This window comes from Anguilla anguilla, chromosome 17, assembly GCF_013347855.1.
Source record: "Anguilla anguilla isolate fAngAng1 chromosome 17, fAngAng1.pri, whole genome shotgun sequence".
Classification (NCBI taxonomy): domain Eukaryota; kingdom Metazoa; phylum Chordata; class Actinopteri; order Anguilliformes; family Anguillidae; genus Anguilla; species Anguilla anguilla.
In genome coordinates, this window is record NC_049217.1 from 12,437,523 (window position 1) to 12,451,151 (window position 13,629).

Genomic DNA, 13,629 nt, shown 5'->3' on the forward strand with positions numbered 1-13,629 from the left:
AAGATGTTTTATATATACCAGTGTGCTTTAATGAAAAAAAGGTTACCTGGCCATATGGCAACCTTACAGATGTGTTGAGAATGGAAAGCTCAGTCACAGTCTCTAAAACCAAAATCACTGTAATGGAGCCCTTACATTCAGGCCAGCAAAACGTGGAACGTGTACGTTTCACTAACATCCAAAGCAGGGCACAGTAATTGTGTTAACGCAGGATTCTCTGTTCTTTGTGTGTTCTATAAATGCAGATATTATCTGAATATTACAATGGACAATGACCCAGAAACCACAACAAAATAATTTTATTTATTTTATTTAACCTTTATTTACCCAGGGTAGGTTCGCTGAGCACGGATGCTCTTTTGCAGGAACGCCCTGCTTCACACTCATACACATTCACACCTGAAAGCTGCCCAGTACAACCACAATCCTCTACTATTGGCCACTGAGCAGCTCCACTAATAGTAATAACTCCTGTTCCTTTGAGTCAATCGGCTTTTCAGTGTCTGACATTGTTCTGATTGTATGATGATTGTACTGACCATAAAATTCACACAGCCATTAGTAGCATACGCAGATTCAATGAGAAAGCACTTAATTTGAAGGAAAAGTCAAAAACGAGGTGTGATGCTCTAGCTAGCTTGCTCAACACGAGTAAATTGAAACAGAAATTGCTCCTGGGTTTAAAAAAATATCATTAGCCTGCGTGGAAAAAATCATCAGAAAGCAAACATATTATTTATTGCTTATTTCATCTCGCTAATCTCACCATTTCATCCTGCTTCCGTTACAAGTGTAATAATTAAATTATGAACAACATATGTTTATTGTGTTATTATTTGGAGATGGCATATTATGCCAAACTAAAAATAGTTATTTTTATAAGAACGCAAATGAATGGTTTCAAAATGCAGAGTTTGAAATATCCCGCTATGTTTTAAAGATGCAGCATTCCATGGACTAGCGCGACCACTGATAGCTGAAAAAAAAGAATAAATTCAGGCCATGCAATGAAGAGAGATCAAAAAAAGCCTTTTTATTTGTTTATCCATTGCACTCATGCGGTATCCTCGTTCACAAAGCACACTCTCCTATCAAAACTCTCTCCATTCCAGACACAACTGGAGGGAGGCGTTTATCCCGCAGACACTAAAGATGCGTCTATTGGATTTGTTCAAAATCAGGAGGTAAAGCACTACATAAAAATAACCATCAAACTTAAGATTCAACATCTTTCAAATCTATCGAGGATACCATATAAAAAGTTTGGTTATAGTGGCCCCTATGGGAGTTTGGTAATAAAGGCTGGTGTCACTGTTTGTACATGTATGAACCATATGATGTGTCTGAGCCAATCACAGGCAAGTATGTACTGGGAACAAATAGCTTGACACTTGAAGCCACACTTACTGTTTTGGAGCCGAGTCAAAGTAACAAAATAATTTATTACGCCCTCTACACATCAAACTGTAACATTTTCTGGTATGAAATAAGCACTCAAAAATATAAACTAATAAATTTACGCATAAGAAATACAATATGCCTATTTACAATAGTATAAATATGTAAAAGCACAATTATCGTTTTTCTTTATTTGACCTTTAAATGTTGAGTAACAGATCAGAGCAAACAAACATCTTTCTGCTGTCAAAGAAGAGATTTAAGAAGACAGAAAAAAGAAAGACTGCACTCTAAGCCGACTTCAGATTGTGCTGGACAGAGGGATAGACACGGTCACGGACAGGTAACTCCTGTGAGATTGATCCTAAATGGATCCCCCTCTCTTAGCTGAAGTGGTTTAGTCCAGCAGCTCAGAAAGGACAATGGAGAAACTGCCAGCTCGCAGCAAAAATTTAGGGCGTTACCTAAATTCACCTCTCCAACAAAATGTATTGTTTCTAGGACAGCAGTGAACTACAAATTGACCTAAACTGTAATGAGAGTCATTTGTTTGAGTCCACAGACACAGAGATAATAAACGCATAAAGCAAAAGATAGTCCGCTGTCAGTCAAACAGAAAGCACATTCACACAATAAAACAGGAAGTCGATGGGGCTTTCCCACAATGCAGTGCAGGAAACCTACTTCCTCTACCATGGAAACATCCAGGTGCTTTTCTTAAATCTTGCAAAACAACCCCCACGAACCTGAGAAAATTATTCAAATCACGCTACAGAAGGGAGAAAAGCTTTGATGCGTGAGGAGAGACTAACGGCTGTGTGGAGTTCACGCGTGACTGGCCGCGACCTTGACCTCAACCCCAAGGTCACGGCGCTTCATCAGCGAGGACAGCCTAGTCTGTCCTTTACGACCCTCTTGGGAGCCGCCCGCCTGTCTGTCCGTCCGTTTGTCCGTCTGTCCGTCTGAAAGAACAGATGATTGCATAGAACTCGCACCGTGTCGCGCGGCTCGGAGGTCGAAGGTCACGCTGTACTGGGCGGGGCAAACCTCCGGAAGAGGCAGGAGAGTCTGGAGTTGCGAAAGTCAAGAGGGCAAAACTCTCTCTAATATGACAGGGCGTCGCCCCTCACAATAGCAGCATTGGTGATAAATAAACTTTCAATGTGTCGGACGAGAGAAAACACTCGAAACGAAAAACGAACAGAAAAGACAAAGAAAACGCATCAGAAATAAAAAGTGAGGAGTGAAAGGGTGGAGGGGAGCGAGCGACTGAGGTCAGGCACGCTGAGGGGACCTCCCCCATCCAGCGCTAGCCGGCAGTGCCCTTGGGACAGAGGGTCTCTACCTGGAACCCAAAATAAACAGCCAGCTCAAAATGAACCAAACGCAAAAGGAAAAGGGCTCTTTGGCTCCTCGTGATCTCCGCGCTCCCGGGTCAGACCAGGCCCGAGTCTTTGGCCATTCGGTAGAAGATTCCTTTTTTGGCGATGAGGCTGGCCGGTGAGTCGAATTCGGCCATCTTGCCTTTATCCAGCACCAACACCCTGCAGGGGGCGCCAGAGAGTCAGTGACAAGACATGGCAGGTAGAGCACACAATGCTAACATGAATATAGACATGAATGTGAGATTTCCCAAGCGCATTCACAGAATTAACACGCATGCATCATTTATTCGCACGAGTCAAAGCAAGCCTTGATTGCGCAGCCAATCGGATGTCTGCGGGGTGATGATTACATCAGATATCGAGGCGGTTCGGTGGCAATTTGACCAGGATACTGAGGATAGTGCCATAGGATTGCTAATGGCCACAGAGAGACAGAGACCTCGGTTTAACGTCTCATCCAAAGTGCCGTCCTTTGGGTGCAAGTGTGTCCCCCGTCAGGGTGCAGGCCCGCTGGACTTATATTTTTTTTCCAGAGAAAAGAGCGTCCCCCTACTGACCCAAAAACACCTCTTCAGCTGCAACATGGATACGAACACGGTTATGGGAGGAGTAATGTATACGGATATCATGAATACAAGCCATAGCAGGTTCAGAAATACAAACATGAATATGAGGCATAGCATTAATATGACTATGATGAACATTGGGTCCTTTAATGTTAATATTACATTACAGGCCTTTAGCAGACTCTCTTATCCAGAGCGACTTACACAACTTTTTGCATAGCATTTACATTGCATCCATTTATATACAGTTGGATATATACTGAAGCAATTCCGGTTAAGTACCTTGCTCAAGGTCGTGTCCTACCTGGGAATGGAACCTGTGATCTTTAGGTTACGAGACCAGTTCCTTACCCATTATGCCACACTGAGGCAGAGCGGGTGTATGAGCATTAGCGTGATCACGAGGCTCACCGCGTGTAGTCCATGATGGTGTTGAGTCGGTGAGCGATGGTCAGCACGGTGCAGTCCTCAAACTGGCTGCGGATGGTGGACTGGATCAGGTTATCCGTCTCCAGGTCCACGGCAGCCGTGGCTTCATCCAGAACCAGAACCTTGGTCTTCCTCAGCAGTGCACGAGCCAGACACACCAGCTGGCGCTGACCCAGACTGGAGAGAGGGGGAAAGAGGGGGAGGGAGAGAGAGAGAGAAATGTTAAATCTGAATACATTTCTGAATAATGAATCCTTACATTCTGGAGTTTTTATATCAAAACACATTGGTCATATTATATAAATATTATATTTATTATAAGCGAGAGGTTGTGTTCCATGGGGTTGTAGGTATAGCAGGTGAGGAGTACCTGAGGTTTTCTCCCCCCTCTGCACACTCATGGTTCAGTTTGTTGGGCAGGCTGGACACAAAGCTGTTCAGATGGGCCAGTTCCAGAGCTTTCCACACTTCCTGGTCGGAGTACGCATCAAAGGGGTCAAGGTTCATCCTCAGAGAGCCAGAGAACAGGACTGGATCCTGCGAGAGAGAGAGAGAGTCAGGACACGCCCCCTTTCTATTCAATAAACACTCAGGCATGCACAGTCCACATTAGACACCACACCGATACACACTTATACACCATCACACACTTATACACATTCGCACACATTATACACACAAACGGCATCATGGGTAATCACTGCTCATGCTGGTTTAGCTGTCCTGTTGAGCATGTGACTGACCAAGGGTCAGTTTACCTGGGGGATGATGGTGGTGCATGGCCCTGTGACTGACCCAGGGTCAGTCTACCTGGGGGATGATGGTGGTGCTGCATGACCGTGTAACTGACCCAGGGTCAGTCTACCTGGGGGATGATGGTGATGCATGGCCCTGTGACTGACCCAGGGTCAGTTTACCTGGGGGATGATGGTGATGCGGGACCGCAGCTCGTGCAGGCCCAGCTCGGCGATGTTGACTCCGTCGATGGAGATCTGACCCTCGGACGCCTCGATGATGCGGAACAGGCCCAGAGTCAGGGAGGACTTGCCCGCCCCCGTCCGTCCCACAATCCCCACCTGTAACGCATCACACCGGCCAGGGGCCAGGGGTCAGGTGGTTTCTTGGGCTACATTATGGTACAGATGATCATTTCCACAGTATTGCCCTTGGTCATCTCCAACTCTAAATGTTTCAGTGTCAACAATAGAGGACTAAACACTATTAAGAGTATGAAGGCGAGTATCAAGTGAGTCTACAAAATTAGTGGCTTGTGCCAAATCAGGCAGACTAGAGGCTCCTTTAGCACAGGTAAACACCATAAATAAAGACTCTTTACTGGTATATCCATATATCTGGAGTGTATCTGTTCAAATAAAGACCGTGGAGCCCATCCCCCTGGGTCCCCCGCCCACCTTCTCCCCGCCCTGGATGGTGACGGAGATGTCGCGGATGGCCAGCTCCAGGTCTTCTCTGTAGCGCAGCCCGAAGTTCTGGATGTGGATGTGCCCCTTGGTGGGCCAGCCTGGGGGCAGGGTGGAGGGTTCCGACGTCCACTCCGCCTGCGATGTGAGCACGACACCATCCGCGTCGCGTTAGGGCCACGCCCACGACCGGTCACGGTATGGTGTAGAGGCCACGCCCCTCTCTACGCACTCACCTCCTTCTCCGTGTTGTCGTACTCCTTCACCCTCTCCACGGCGACGATGTTGGTCTCCACCTCGGACGACATCCGCACCAGCCAGTTGAGAGACGTGGTGATCTGACCAATGAGAAGACGGACATCTTAAATGAAAGACAGGACTGCATATCACAAACACCTGTCCTAAAATCCACACATACACCTATACTGGAAGCAAAATTGAATGGGTTCTTAATGTACTGCCTTGTACTTCCGGTGTAACAGTCTGGACGTGCCCTCCCCAGGGGTGATACAGGCAGCTGGGGTAAAAGGCTCTCACAACACCCCATCCCACGGACTGCACACGCAAGCTCCACTCTGAGGAGAGCAATATTTCTCACTGAGGACAGCTGCTATTCCATGGGAGGAGCTAATGCAGCGGTAACCATGTAAACCAGAAGAACTCGGGCTAACTCCCAGCATTTCATTTCCCTGTGGGCGGAGCCTCACCTGCAGGGCGTAGGAGATTGACAGGCCCATGAGGCCGGCGCTCAGGCTGTCTCTGGCCATGACCGCGAACAGGGCAGCGAACAGCACGATGCAGTTCCCCACGAACTCCAGTCGAACCGCCAGCCACCTGTAGGACAAAAGCCCAGTTAAAATGCGGTCCAGTGGAGCAGAATCTACGCCCAGGGCCGCAGGGCTACACCTCTAGCCTTGAAAGAGACCAGCTGGATCATTTCAGTCTGCTGGGACCTCATAGCACACCACAGACCCCTGCTGGTCAACAGGGCACCTGCACGTTCCTCCAGCAGGAGTATATGATAGCCTGACTCTCGACAGCAGTGTGAAACGAAGCACCAATAGAAATCAAATGCTTCGGCAGAGGGCACGCAATCTATACATGATTGACCAAACCGAATTGGGGAGAAACAGAGGAAAAGTACTGAATATATAAAAATACACTTTCTGACGGCACCTGTTGGCCACAATGCTGGGGTAGTAGGCCTTCTGGTTGCGGTCGACGCGGTCCTGGTTCTGGCGGATGAAGCGGTCCTGCTCGCGGAAGGCGCGGATGACGCTGGTCCCCAGGAGCGTCTCGTTAAAGTGGGAGTACACCGGCGAGCGGCACACCGACTCCAGCCGCTTCAGCTGCCGCGACGACGCCACATAGAAGCGCTGCAACCACAAAACCTTCTGTATTTACCCGCGGGACCTCCCCGCTCCAGGGGGCGCTCCCCCCCCCCCTTCACCACTGCTCGTCCCACTTCGGGGACGATTCAGCTGAGGGCACACCCGCCTTTCCCAATGGTTAGAAACATCCGGAAAAGCTCGTTCGCCATGGTCTACCTGCACAAAGAAGTAGAGCAGGCCGACGGGCGGGATGATGACGGCCACGAGGGGCGTGGCCAGCAGGATGATCACGCAGGAGCCCAGCACGTTGAACATGGAGCCCAGGAACATCTTGATGATGTTGGGGATGACCGAGTCGATGGTGTCCATCTCCTTGGCGAAGCGGTTGACCAGGTTGCCGCTGGGCGTGCGCTCGAAGAACGCCATGGGCGACCGCAGGACCTGGTACAGCATGGTCTGGTGCAGGTACCGGGACGCCAGGATGCCGCCGAACGACACCGAAATGGAGTAGAAGAACACCGAGAGTCCTGCACACCGGGGAGGGGGATGACATGTTTATAGCCCATCCACTTCAGCTAGCCACCTGCACCACCGCCATTTTAAATACATCTGACTGTTGGACCTTTTAGATGCGATTTAGGGAAAGCAAATTAAGAGTTTGGTTCCGAAACAAGACATATCCATTTTGGGGGGGGGGGGGAAATCTTGTCTGAAGTTCAAAATAAAGAGGATTCAATCTTGAGACACCGCTTAAAACATCCAAACGCTTCTCACTAATATCCACAATATCAAACCTAGTAAAGTAAGCGTTCAGCTCATTTGAAAATTGATATTCATAGTCCGTAGCAATATGTCTCTTTGTCATTCCGGTCATGCCTTTCCTGTTTTTCTTTCCCGGAGCTAAAGACATGTTCAAGTCTCAGCCGGTGGGCCTCTTCTGCTTCCCACAGCTCGAGTTTCATTTCCTCCTCAGCTCGCTCCAGTTCACCACAACCCTCACTGTTAAAAGCTGGTTTCCCCCTATTTATCAGCTGCTTAATGACCTTAGACACACATCTTAGTGTTTAGATATGCTGACTGGTCTGGTTGGTATTACTGTCTGCACACAAAAATGTATGTCATCTGTCGTAAGAGTTGTGGAGTCATCCGTGTGGTCCTCATCAAACACCTCCCATGTTATGCAATCAAAACAGGCTCCGAGTGCGTCCTTAGTTACATCGGACCGTATGCTGACACTTTTATGGACCGGCTTACTTCTCTTCAGTTTTGTCCTGTATGTTGGTATCAGACGCACCACAGTCCGGTCTGAGTTGGAGATGGGTGGCTCAATGCGAGACCTATAGGCCTCACTCCGATGAGCAAAGCACTTGTCAAGCGTATTCTCCTTTCTCGTCCCATGCTTTATATAAAAACCATAAAAACCCAGGAATAGTGTTCCACATTACGCTCATTTAAATCTAATTTGAATCTCCCAGTGAAATTATTACACTTGTTTAAATCACCCAGAACACTCACTGGTGCCTCTGGGTATTGTTGCTGCTAGTGTCACTTTTTAAATGGTGGATCTCGTTTTGGAACAAAACTCTTCAGATGTTAAAAGTTAAAATTACCGAGATTTTACTCAAACTACAAGATACATTTGAGAGGGATTACAAAGTTCAGTTTTTGCGGCACACAATAAAAAAAATATATAAATGATGTCACGAACTAGGACACACAGAAGAGCAGATTTGGGAGTCCCTCCCGAGAGGGAGTTTGGGTGAAAGCCCAGACGGAGGCGGGGCGGCGGCGGCCCGGCGTACCTTGGGACAGGCCCAGCGCCCCGTACACGCCCAGCCGTTTTCGGCTGGAGGGCTGCGTCCCGTTCACCACGGGGTCGTCCGTCCACAGGCTCAGCCAGTAGTTGGAGGCCAGGGAGGACAGGTGCTGGCTGAAGAAGAGGAAGGCGCTGATGAAGGACAGCACCAGGCCGATGGCCTTCATGTACTCCCAGAACACCGACAGCTTCACCTGCGGAGGAGCGGGCGGGGTCAGAGCCGGGCGGGGTCAGAGACAGGCGGAGGGGGGCGGAGCTTACGGCGGGGCGTGGCGCTCTCTTACCCGGCCTGTGTTGGCCTTGTCTGCCTCCGTGAGCCTCCCGGCCTGCTGCTCTTTGGCCCCCAGGGCCACGCCCTCGCGGTCCTTCGTGGCTGGCTGGGTGGAGTTCGCCACCGGTACAGAGGCTGGGCTGGTGGGCCTGGGGGGGAAACAACCCCGGTAAACATCACATTACATCACATTACATGACATCAAATTACATTACAACCTATTACATCATCTAACATTACGTATCATTACATCATATAAAATCACATTACATTACATCACATTTTGTGCGCCTGCCAGATGCACACAGACTTTAAAAGTGGAGATCATCAGAGTTCCAAGGGTACAATCTTCAATTTAGACATTCAGGCGACACTTTTAGCCAAAGTAACTTAGAAAAGCATTTCTATCCGGAACACAGAAGTGCAGTTGTATCACAAAAAAGGCACGGTAGGGGTATTCCTAACAAACAACTGCTCAAAGTAGCTGATCAAACCAAGGATTAGCATTCTCAGCTCAATAAAAAAACTACACACTAGATCATCACATCATTATGAGTGCTCCACCATTACATTACATTGAGTTTCATTTCCTCCTCAGCTCGCTCCAGTTCACCACAACCCTCACTGTTAAAAGCTGGTTTCCCCCTATTTATCAGCTGCTTAATGACCTCAGACACACATCTTAGTGTTTAGATATGCTGACTGGTCTGGTTGGTATTACTGTCTGCACACAAAAATATATGTCATCTGTCGTAAGAGTTGTGGAGTCATGAAACACCTCCCATGTTGTGCAATAAAAACAGGCTCCGAGTGCGTCCTTAGTTACATCGGACCGTATGCTGACACTTTTATGGACCGGCTTACTTCTCTCCAGTTTTGCCCTGTATGTTGGTATCAGACGCACCACAGTGTGGTCTGAGTTGGAGACGGGTGGCTCAATGCGAGACCTATAAGCCTCACTCTGATGAGCAAAGCACTTGTCAAGCGGATTAGCATTCTCAGCTCAATAAAAAAAACTACACACTAGATCTTCACATCATTATGAGTGCTCCACCATTACATTACTATAATATAACTATAGCAACAGCTGCCTAGGCCAGTCCCTGTGAATGTGGCTCTTCCTGTGGAGGGGACGTGTCTCTTTAGAGGTGGCGGTGTTTGCAGAGACTGTAAGGTAACCCCCGTACCCCTCACTCACCCCAGCAGTGCCGCCGGACCGCCGTTCTCCTGGGCCTTCTTCTCTACGGTCACGTCTGCAGAAGAACAGGCCGGTCAGTGGTCAGTCAGCCCCCCTGCGCATTCTGCCCTGACTCCGCCCACCGCCACACGCAGTGAGCTCTGCCGGCAGCGTGGGCAGCGCTTCAGTACGGCTCAGACAAAGGGCGGCTTCAGAGCCATTAGCACGTTAGCCCACTCTCTCCGATTCTGAGAAACGGTCCGAACTCAAGGCAAAGTTAACCTGCGACTTTGCAGCCTAGACCACAGACACGGCAGTGAACGACGCCTGGGTTTTGCATTCGGTAACAGGCCTCCATCTTTTCCGTGCTCAGTGTCACGCGATAAAAGGTCAATATAACAGTAAAGTTGTAAGATAGCCAACAACTTTATGCAAACAAATGCAGCCACAAACTGAAAGGCTTCAGGCGCATTGGAGGAACTAGCACCAATGAATGTGGATGATTAGCCAAAATAAAAACTGCCCAACATAACAAGAAAAAAGCCACACAAAGACATTTTTCCCTGCCCAATAACATAAAAACAGCACAATCGGGCAGGAATCCGCCCAATCTGGCAGGAATCCGCCCAATCTGGCAACACAGACAATATGTTTCTGTGCAGAGGGCAGAGGGATAAAAGACATGAACACAGACAAAGCAAGGCACTTAAAGGCTTAGTTTGTGAATGCTATGGGTTCATCGGGAGGTCATTTGATCTGGAAGCAGTGAAAGGGATTTCAATTATGAATGAGGCTGTATAGAAGAAAAAATCTGGAATATTTCCAAATCGTGTGTGTGTGTGTGTGTGTGTGATTCAGCATGCATGAAAGAAGGAAAGTGTGTGTGTGTGTGTGTATGTGTGTGTGTGTGTGTGAGAAAGACAGAGTATGCCTGTGGAAATGAAATCGCTCCTGAGTGTGTCTAACACAGCTGTTGGACAGATGAAGAGGTTGGCCCGGCAACCTTTGGGCATGCAGCTGTATTGGGAGCTGAATGGTTTAAGTGGCCCATTCCATTAGCCATATTAGCAAACAATGCTATTGACCAGTAAATGAAGACAACAGGAAGGGGGGTCCTCTCTTTCGTTCATCTCTTTTACCCACTTGTCCACTTATTACTAACTCATTAATCATACGACCTACAGCCATATATCTCTCAAGGCTAACAAAGAAAGAAAAGCTGAGACAGCTAAGAGTTGCACAGAGTTGACTCAAAGGAAGTAATCTCATATGTGGTTTTGGAATGCAGTCCAAGGACACAGCACATAGTATGCTAGTATACAGTACACAGGACATGGAATCTAGGGGTCTGATTTGGACAAAGCCCATCTGATTAGGAGAGACCCAGATAAAGGCAACTAACTACAATGCAGTACTTAGGTAGTGGTCTTCTAGCTTGCTTGACTGGAAAATGAATATTCCCCACTGGAAAATTTCAGCTAAAGGTAGAAAAGCCAGTGGTCTGGCCCTACTCTCCCCAGGTTATGATATAAGATGTAAAGGCAGAATGTAAGAGGGAAGGATGGGGGCCTCAGTTCCGGGTCTCACCCGTTTCCTCCTCCCCCTGCTCGGCGCTGGCGTAGGTCTGGAGGAATTCGGCGAAGGCCCCCTGCCGCGCCATCAGCTCGGCGTGCGAGCCCATCTCCGTGATCTCCCCGTCCACCATCACCAGGATCAGATCGGCCTGGGGCAGGAAGCTGAGGCCGTGGGTCACCAGGATACGCGTCTGTGCAAGCAACAGAGAGTTTACATTACCCACTGGACACACGTCTGCGCATACAACACAGAGTTTACATTACCTACTGGACACACGTCTGCGCATACAACACAGAGTTTACATTACCTACTGGACACACGTCTGTGCATACAACACAGAGTTTACATTACAGACTGGACACATGTCTGCGCATACAACAGAGAGTTTACACTACCGACTGGACACACGTCTGCGCATACAACAGAGAGTTTACATTACCTACTGGACACACAGCATTCCATGCAGAGTGTACACTAACTAAAGAGTGCATGTTTGTGCATGCAGAGTTTATCTACAAAATGTGCTGGAATATGTGGACATTCCCACAGCAGAATTTAAAAAAAATCTTTTTTAATTACTTTAAATATTTTGGGCGCCTGCTGTTATTTTACCAGACCCGGTTAAACCACAGTTATGATCCCACCACAGCCACCGATGTGCAGCCCCATGTTAGGGATCCATTCTGAAGGCTGCAGAGTGATGTCACGGTCCGCCCCTCCTCACGCTAAAACAGGGCGGCGCTCACCTTGCCCTGCAGCAGCCCCTGGGGGCCCACCACCTTCTCGAAGATGTGCTTCCCCACGTGGGCGTCGACGGCGGAGAGCGGGTCGTCCAGCAGGTACACGGCGCGGTCGCAGTACACCGCCCGCGCCAGGCTCACCCTCTGCTTCTGCCCGCCGGACAGGTTCACGCCCTGAGGAGCAGGAGGAGGAGGAGGATGAGCACAGCGTCTCACCAGAGCTCGTTAGCATCTCGCCAGAGCTCGTTAGCGGCGGCTCGCTAGCGCCCGGGCCGCGCTCTGACCTTCTCCCCGATCTCGGTGGCGTCTCCGGCTGGCAGGATCTCCAGGTCGGGCAGCAGGGCGCAGGCCTCCACCACCTTCCAGTACCAGCTGTCCTTCCGCTCGCACCCGAACACGATGTTCTCCCGCAGGCTGGCGTTCTGGATCCAGGCCTGCTGGGGCACGTAGGCCACAGAGCCCTGCCCAACAGATCCCAGATCAGTTACTGACCAGCACACAGAGAACAAAGCGCTTACGGGAACAGGTCCCAGATCAGTTACCGACCAGCACACAGAGAACAAAGCGCTTACGGGAACAGGTCCCAGATCAGTTACTGACCAGCACACAGAGAACAAAGCGCTTACGGGAACAGGTCCCAGATCAGTTACTGACCAGCACACAGAGAACAAAGCGCTTACGGGAACAGGTCCCAGATCAGTTACCGACCAGCACACAGAGAACAAAGCGCTTACGGGAACAGGTCCCAGATCAGTTACTGACCAGCACACAGAGAACAAAGCGCTTACGGGAACAGGTCCCAGATCAGTTACTGACCAGCACACAGAGAACAAAGCGCTTACGGGAACAGGTCCCAGATCAGTTACTGACCAGCACACAGAGAATGAAGCGCTTACAGGAACAGATCAGTAAATTATTGTAGAGGAGTCTTACTGGGGTGCAAGGGTGCATTATTGGGGTACAGGGCCCTGTAAGGGTGCGTTACTGGGGTAGAAAAGCCTGAATGGGTGCACTATTGGGGTACAGGGGCTTGAACGGGGGCGTTACTAGGGTGCACGGTGCATTTAGGGGGCGTACCCGCATGGAGACGGACCCCTCCTGTTTGTGCATCTCCCCCAGCAGGGCAGACAGCAGAGACGATTTCCCCGAGCCCACGTGCCCCACCACCGCCACCAGAGAACCTTCCGGAATCCGCACATTGATCCTGTCAGAGAGGTAGGGCGGGGCACGGTGGCAGGAGGAGGAAGGGTTAAGGTTTGGATCAGAATGCTTTTCTGAAGAAACAAATCCAATTTGAACCATAAGCAAGTACCAGTTTCCTGCGATTTTATGACTCAATGTGCCCCGTTCTGAGCAAGCATAGCGTTCGCAAGTTCACTACACACACACAACAGCACCAGAGCAGTGTTTTGGTGTTTTAGTAACGAAAATCCACGTGGGAGCAACATGGGAACCGCTACAAGTGTGGATTCTCTGATTTCAGGCACAAAAGCTCGAAACTCCAAACAAACAGTGATATC

General features: G+C 49.3%; 1 protein-coding gene across 1 annotated transcript in view; it reads right to left on the reverse strand.

Moving 5' to 3' along the window:
- Positions 1-1,013: 1,013 nt before the first annotated feature.
- abcc1 (ATP-binding cassette, sub-family C (CFTR/MRP), member 1) overlaps positions 1,014-13,629 on the reverse strand; it is a 29,102-nt gene continuing 16,486 nt past the window's right edge. The window contains exons 16-31 of the mRNA XM_035397832.1: positions 13,187-13,313; positions 12,394-12,570; positions 12,116-12,283; positions 11,382-11,559; positions 9,816-9,870; positions 8,631-8,766; positions 8,333-8,540; positions 6,747-7,057; positions 6,376-6,575; positions 5,907-6,033; positions 5,436-5,537; positions 5,191-5,337; positions 4,696-4,854; positions 4,149-4,315; positions 3,761-3,955; positions 1,014-2,942 (exon numbers count right to left, since the gene is read on the reverse strand). Of these exons, the coding sequence (XP_035253723.1) occupies positions 2,834-2,942; positions 3,761-3,955; positions 4,149-4,315; positions 4,696-4,854; positions 5,191-5,337; positions 5,436-5,537; positions 5,907-6,033; positions 6,376-6,575; positions 6,747-7,057; positions 8,333-8,540; positions 8,631-8,766; positions 9,816-9,870; positions 11,382-11,559; positions 12,116-12,283; positions 12,394-12,570; positions 13,187-13,313 (2,566 nt within the window). The 3' untranslated portion in view covers positions 1,014-2,833. The remainder of the gene's footprint in view (positions 2,943-3,760; positions 3,956-4,148; positions 4,316-4,695; positions 4,855-5,190; positions 5,338-5,435; positions 5,538-5,906; positions 6,034-6,375; positions 6,576-6,746; positions 7,058-8,332; positions 8,541-8,630; positions 8,767-9,815; positions 9,871-11,381; positions 11,560-12,115; positions 12,284-12,393; positions 12,571-13,186; positions 13,314-13,629) is intronic.